Source organism: Lycium ferocissimum, chromosome 11 (assembly GCF_029784015.1).
Source record: "Lycium ferocissimum isolate CSIRO_LF1 chromosome 11, AGI_CSIRO_Lferr_CH_V1, whole genome shotgun sequence".
NCBI classification, from domain to species: Eukaryota; Viridiplantae; Streptophyta; class Magnoliopsida; order Solanales; family Solanaceae; genus Lycium; species Lycium ferocissimum.
Window position 1 is genome coordinate 25,340,329 of NC_081352.1, and position 7,491 is coordinate 25,347,819.

Sequence of the window (7,491 nt, forward strand, 5' to 3'; positions counted from 1 at the left end):
AGGAAAGGCCAATTTGCAACACATGTATTATATGCTGGCACTGATCCTGGATAATGAGAATTGTTTCTTCTATATACCATTACATTTGATCTCAAGTATGCAAAAGAGCTATAATGTTGCCTTGAGGATCAAATTATACTTGTTACACTTTATCATCATGGAACCACCACCTCATTTCTTTGGAGATCTGTCATTTCTACAATTCTTGACATACTGGTCGTTATCTTCATGGCGTTGCTGCACGGGTAATCGAAATCAATAAGTATTAAAGTTAACTAGCCAGAGAAGCTCAGAGGAAGAATTTTGCGGATTGCATATTTTTCAGAGAACGCAATATAGACAGGTTTTGGAATACTTGGCATAGAAATAAAAGACGAGGAAATGAGAAAAAGAGTCTCTTATGTTTGGTAGTAGGTTCAAAATAGCCCCTTAAGTATCACCTGAGCAGTTTTGGTCATTCATGACACGAAAAATAGTTGGTCATTGCTACAACCTCCAGTTCATAATTTCAAGATATGTATATTTACTATTTCTTGTATTGGGAAACCTTGACCCCAGGAGAGGATTGTGGTGTTGGACTTTGTTGGGTATATCATCATTCATCAATGGCACTCTCAGAAGTTGAATTTTTTATGAATCACTTAGGTAAAGAAGAGAACATAAAAGACAGGCGTTTGATGGAATTGGAACATATACTAATGGAGTAAATTGCAACTACCATACTATAATTGTACGATCCAAATATAATCAAACAGAAGCTTCTTTTATATAATTGTGGTGTTGAGCCAGCTTGCACGCACGACGACAAGTTCCACGGTTACCTACTACCTCTCACCAAAAAGGGTACCAGATCACTCTATCTACTAAAACTTGAGACATATGGTAACAAATACCTAATGTTTTTTTTCCTCCGCTGAAATTTGAACCTAAGACCTCATTGATAATTCTGGCAATCTATTTCCCCCTCGAGATCTTTGTTTGTACAATTATACATGCTCATGGAAATGGAATTTATCTTACCTTTTAAAACGATGTCATGCATTGACAGCATAACCAACAATCCCTATGTCATTTTCTGATTTATTGACTGGTTGGGCAAAATGAACAGTACGCAAGAAATTGATCTTTAAGAAGAGAAACAAGTCAAACTACAAGGGAAATATTGTACTTTATACTCACAAGAACTTGATAAATCCAAAACCCATTACAAGATCGAAATTAAATTAGTTCTTGCTGATACAAAGATAAACTCACCACATAGGTATATTAGTGAGTGTACACACACGCGTACATATACGTCTATGTAGAAATCAGGCATATTAGACTGATGCACTACCGATGTGTTTAGCAATTTCCTGCTGCAGCTCATCCTTTTTGGCTCCTACAACTGTACCGACGATATTACCCTCCTTGATGAACTTGAAAGTTGGCATTGCCTCCACAGCCCAATCAGTAGCGACCGACTGTAAAACGGAAATAAGACATGAATACTTGTAATCAATCATCTGGATTGGAAATCCTAAAATATTGGCTACATAGGAATCATTAATAGGTGCAAGTTTAAGGAACCCAAGCTTCCAAATGTACCGCGTTAGGTTCAAATGTAAAATTTACCTTCAATTCATCCACATCCACTTTCAGGAAGGTAACATTGGGTAGTTTCTTTGCCAATTCCGCCAAGAATGGGGCAATGAACCGACAGGGACCACACCAAGAAGCAGTGAAGTCCACGACTATCTGCGACAACATTAATTTGAATAAATTGAAGTGAAGAGACAGAAGGAAAATAGCTAGTAAAGCACTCTATGTATTCTTAACTTTCAGCTTTTCAATTTGCACTCAGAATGGGAATTATCCTTTTCTCACAATATATCGCCGATCTTCGTAATGTAGTAAAACTAATTGCCTGACATAATATAACCAATGAACTCAAGAATAATTGATGCCTTTTATGCTCATAAATTCATTAATAATAAGCTCATAAAATGTGGAGAGGAAGTTGTGTTTGAGTTGGCATTTAGCTGATCTTAAATGCTATCTTTTTCATTAGAACAGAGAGGGAAAATACTCTCAACACTTGAGCAGATAAGAACATGAGGGGTAGACCTGCAGCTCCAAGGATGACGATTCACCAACTGACGTAGTATAGACACTAGAAGTGATGAATCCATGGTACGCTCACTTGATCCCCTCCTTACTTTAAGAATTATGGAAAACAATAGAAACAGACAAACGAGATCATCACAAAGTTGACAAATGCAACAACTGACGAAAAGGTCCATTCAGACCTACAACAAGAGCACAGCTTCTCTTTTCTTTTAATGTCACAACGCCTGGAGGCAATATTAAGACCAAAGGCAGGGTTGGAAATATGAATCCTGCGGGGACAAATGCCAAGTATTTAAGTGAAAAAGGGTAGAGGGGTGGGCCCATTATCCACCGAGTTTCGGACCATGCACCTTTAGCCTTCAAGGATTTCTCAGTTTATAAAAAAAGGAGGGCGTTAGAACCGTGCACGCAAGTACTTTCTCCTCCACTCTCCAAAAAAGGGTGGTGGCAGGAAGAGGAGGATGGGAAAGAATCGATTATAGATAAATTAGTTGAGGAAAGGAATTACAATCTCAATCCTTACAGAGGAAACAGTCCCAAGAAATGAAAAACAATATCATGTGAAAGCCCAGATGATCCCAACGTCACAGCGCAATTTATGTGGAATTTGGTTTTCTTTTAGGTCTAGAAACAATTCTAAGAAAAATTATGTTTGGATTAGTTAAGAGTACATATATTTGCAGGAATATTCTTAGTTCTATAAATAACTGCATGCAATAAGGGAAAGCAACAATGAAAATCTGATAAACCTGTCCCTCTGTTCTTTCTCCCTATCTTTCCCTTATCTTCTGTATTGTAGTAAATTGTCAAATTTGTATTCTTGTTGCTGAGTTGAGATAGTCAATAAATTTTCCATTTGATTCTTGTTCATTTGAGTTCTTTACAAAAAATCAAAAATCCCATTCTTAAACCAAACTCCATCTCAATAGATTTATTTAAAAAAAAAAAAAAAAAAAAAAAAAAAACTTTTCCCAACCCATAGGAGCACTGAAATTTGAATCTATTTATATGTATAGAAAAACTGCTGCCGGGGAAAAAAAGTTAAAAAAAAGGTCAGAACTACATCAAATGTGGACAAAACCCTGATTAACCACCCATGTCAAATCCAACAACAACATACCCAGTATAATCCCACATGTGTGGGAATGCAGGTAGGGTAAGTCTGCCTGTAGACATTAACCCTACCTCATGTGGGAGGGTAGGAGGCTTTTTTAGATAAGGCTCTGCTCAAGAGAAGGTGCCAAGACAACGATAATAATAGGCAATGAAGTGAAAGAAACAATCAAGTATATTAGAGATCTAAAAAACAAGTGAATGAACAAAGATAATAATCCTCCTAGCACGAAAAAGACACCCATGTCAAATCCAATTTGTAGCAAATCAAATGGATGATTAATAGAAAGCTAATGGAACCATTATTTAACCAACAGGAAAAACATAACAAAACCTAACCGATAAACAGAATTAAACAGCAAATATCAGAATTATGAGAGATTTAACACCAGAAATTTAATCAAAAGCGTAAACGAAAAAATTGAAAAAGTAGGCAGAAAATCACATTTTTAACCAAACTGTGTCTGATTCGATTTAAAAACTTTTTTCCCGAACCACAGGTGCACTGAAATTTGAATTTTTTTATGCATAGAGAAACCGTTGTTAGGGTTTGTCCCGAATTTCTTACCTTATTTGGATTCTACTATAATTGTGTTTTACTTCGAAAAAACATTGTTGTAGAAAAGATTTTTTTGTGGAAAATGACTCTACCATATTTATCCTTTTTCTTAACGAAAAAGTTTTAAACTTCTATAAATATAAATCTTTTCTTCTCATACATAACACAATAACATTTACAATGTATATGTTTAGAGAGTCTTGTTTACAGTGAGATCATTCCCTCCTTTATTTTTATGTTTTCCTTTATATTAGTCTTTCATATGTAGGTCAATTGATCAAATTCTATTAAAATATTATGTCTTTTTAGTATATTTTCTTTATTGTCTGATTTATTATCGTTCAAGGTTTACAATCGTAGGTTTCCGCATGACAGCCTGTTATTTCGATTCCAACAAGTGCTGCCGGAGAAACGAAAGAAAAAAAAAATCTAAAAAGGGGAACTTCATGAAATGTTGACCAAACCCTGATTCACCAAAAACCACCAAACAAAGATTTAAAGGAAAAAAAAAAAAAAAACTGAGCCCTCATCTCTCAAAAGGTAGCAATTCAAATGCATGATTAAAAGAAAACTAAAGGAAATATTAATTAAGAAAAAGGAAAACAAAACATCTAATAATCAGAATTAAACAGGAAAAAACAGAATTATAAGAGATAATCAAAATAGCTAATTAAAAAGTGGGCAAAGAATACCAAATTTTTGGTTTCAATGCCTTTCTGAAGCTGCTCGTTCCAAGCATCAACGGTGTGAATACCAAGGACTTGTCCTTCCTCTGCCATTTTTTCTCCTTTTTCTTTAATGAAAGTTTTACGATTTTGTTTTGTCTCAAATTCGTTAAACGGAAAAGGTTGTGTGTTCTGTGCATGTTCTTGTTTTACGGGATCGGTTTATATAAAGGATTAGATTGGAAGAGAAAAGTGACTAGGCTGTTTAATTACAGATATGTCCCCAGAAAGCCTTATTTGACTTTTATAAAATGCCTTTTAATCTGTCACGGGGTTTAAGATTCTTTCTTTTCTCTTTTTTTTTTTTTTTTTTTTTTTTTTTTGTTGTTGTCGTCGTCGTCGTCATTTAAAAATATATTTACAACTTGCGGCTCTATGTATGTTATTTGGATCATTGTTAGAGTAGTACTCATAAAGTTTAAGAAATTATATCAAAAGGTCTTATTGAGTGATTATAAAAGTATGTATGATGAAATGAGGAGTATAAAAAGTTTTTTAAAAAATGCAACTATAAAAAGGTCTCGTTTTCTTTAGAACAAACTTTAAAGTAGGAAGGTCAAGCTTTTGACATTAAGCTTTGATACTGAGGAAAATATTACTCTCTTCACTTCATTTCATATTATGTGTATTTTAGCAGATTAATTCAAAGTTTCAAAATTAATTTATTTTGAAAAGTGCTTTTTTGTTAGAAATGGTTTTCAAAAAAATTGTTTTTCAAGGTAAGCAATTTGTATTCGACTAACTAATTTAAAAAATAATTTTGTCAACATTAAAGAATTGTGTTTGATCAAAGTTCCAAAAGTGCTTTTAGGGAAAGCTATTTTTTTGACTTTTGAAAAATATCTTCTGATACTATGCAAACACACACATTTTTTCCCTAAAAGCTTGGTCAAACACCTCAATTCTCTTAAATAAGCACTTTAAAAAAAGCACTATTGACTTCCGAAAACTTAGTCAAACAAGCCATTAGTTCAAAGTTTAGAACTTTTGAATTTTGTGATCTTAAAGTAAAGGTGTCTTGGTGTATGTTAATTACTCGCTGATGACATAATATTGATCTACGAGACGCTCAGTGAATTAATGATGAGCTGTAAGTTTGAAGGCAGACCCTAGAATCTAAATTTTTCAGGTTAAGCAGGACTAAAACAGAGTACCTGGAGTGCCAGTTCAGTGACGCAACACATGAAGCGGAGGTGGAAGTTTCAAGTATTTTGGGTCTATAGTCTGTTGGAGTCGGATGGATGAAATGAAAGCTCACGTTTGGGGTACTGCATGATAAGAATGTGTGGTGGTTAGACCTACATTGTTGTATGGGGCAAACCGCTAGCAGTCAAGAACGCACACGTCCAGACGATGAAGGTAGCGGGGATGAGGACGCTCAGATGGATGTGTGGGAATACTAGAAGAGATATGATTAGAAACGAAGTTATACAGGACAATGAAAGAGTGGCCTCTGTGGCGAACAAGATGAGGGAAGCGAGACTCAGATTATTTGGCATGTGAAGAGAAGGTGCATGCATGCACCAGTAATGAGGTATGAGAGAAATTTGTTAGCCTTGACTTTTAGGAGAGGTAGAGATATCGCGAAGAAGCTGGAGAGTATTAACGTAATACACAATACATCTTTGGCTTACTAAGGACATGACCTAAGATAGTACGGTATGAAGGTTGAGGATTAGAGTAGAAGGGTAGTAGGTAGCTGAGTGTTATAGTACTTTTATGTGGGAGAGGCAGGGGGCCAGTCTCCTCTTCTCATCTTCCACTTAGTAGTATTAGTTAGTACAATCAAACCTCTCTATAATAGCATTATTGGGTCCGAAATTTTTCAGCTGTTATAGAGAATGACTGTTATACACCTATAACAACATTGACATTTAAATAATATTTCGTTGTTATATGCCAAAAAGATGCATAAAATCTAATTTTCATTTTTAATTGCCAAATTCTAAGCTTAATCACACTTTGTATAACGAAGGAAAATCATTTAATGATGAAAATATATATATTCATATAATATTTTTTTGTTGTAATAGTGTATTAAATGATCAAATATTTTGTCAAAATCTCTACACTTATTATTGGTAATCATAGATTTTTTTTTTTTTTTAAGATGGTTAATTATTATATTACCAAAAAAAGAAAATAGCTGTTATATGGGGGTAAATTTTACAAATAGCGTACTGTTATAAATTTGGTTGTTGCTATTATACAGAAGTAAAATATAACATAAAAAATCGGTTCCGAAAAAAGTTGATTGTTATAGAGAGGTGTTGTATATGCGGGTGTCGTTACAGAGAGGTCTGACAAAAGATTCACGTAGTGCCTTATTCTTCATTTTTTCTGCTAATTGTTGCTTCATTTGCTCGAGATGAGGGTCTTCCGGAAACAACCTCTCTCCCCCCCGCAAAGGTCGGATAAGATATGTGTACGTCCTTCGGATCAACATGATTCTGGCTAGGTATGTTTGTTTTTATTTTAAAGTCAAGATACGTAATATACCAAAATATCCTTTGAATCTTGTAATTTTAAACATATCACGTTATTTCAACAAGAGAGTGTCATTAAAGATAAAATAAAGACGTGAAACTTAAAAAACTTACTGAATAAAAAAATAGAATAAATTAACCAAATAAATAAGATACATAAATTGAAATTGATAGTCTACAAAATCCCTTGCTAGTGCCGATTGAAATAAGAATAAGTATTTATTTTTTTTCCCTCTTTGGCTGGGAATTATGTCCAATCCATCTATCTCAGTGGAGGCATCTTTCCAAAAGCGGATGAGTGTTGAATAAATATTTGAACTGTCACGCATATTGGACGATATATAGCGTTTTAGTAAAAGATTTAAATAAAGCAAAAGAATTTTAGATGGACCTCCATGATGCTGAAAATAACAAAAGGAACATCTAACTGCTTTAGTGTGAAATTTACTAGTGCATGTTTGATTGCCGAACAAAAAAAAATATCAATTTTTCTTTTTCT

At 34.1% G+C, this 7,491-nt stretch overlaps 1 protein-coding gene across 1 annotated transcript; it reads right to left on the reverse strand.

Annotated features, from left to right (window-relative positions):
- Positions 1 to 1,149: 1,149 nt before the first annotated feature.
- Positions 1,150 to 4,650, reverse strand: LOC132036892 (thioredoxin H-type 2-like). The gene is made up of 3 exons (XM_059427300.1): positions 4,474 to 4,650; positions 1,615 to 1,737; positions 1,150 to 1,463 (listed from the first exon to the last, which is right to left on the reverse strand). Exons 1-3 carry the CDS (start codon positions 4,558 to 4,560, stop codon positions 1,320 to 1,322), a joined length of 354 nt encoding a protein of 117 aa, XP_059283283.1. The 5' UTR covers positions 4,561 to 4,650; the 3' UTR covers positions 1,150 to 1,319.
- Between the last annotated feature and the right edge of the window lie 2,841 nt (positions 4,651 to 7,491).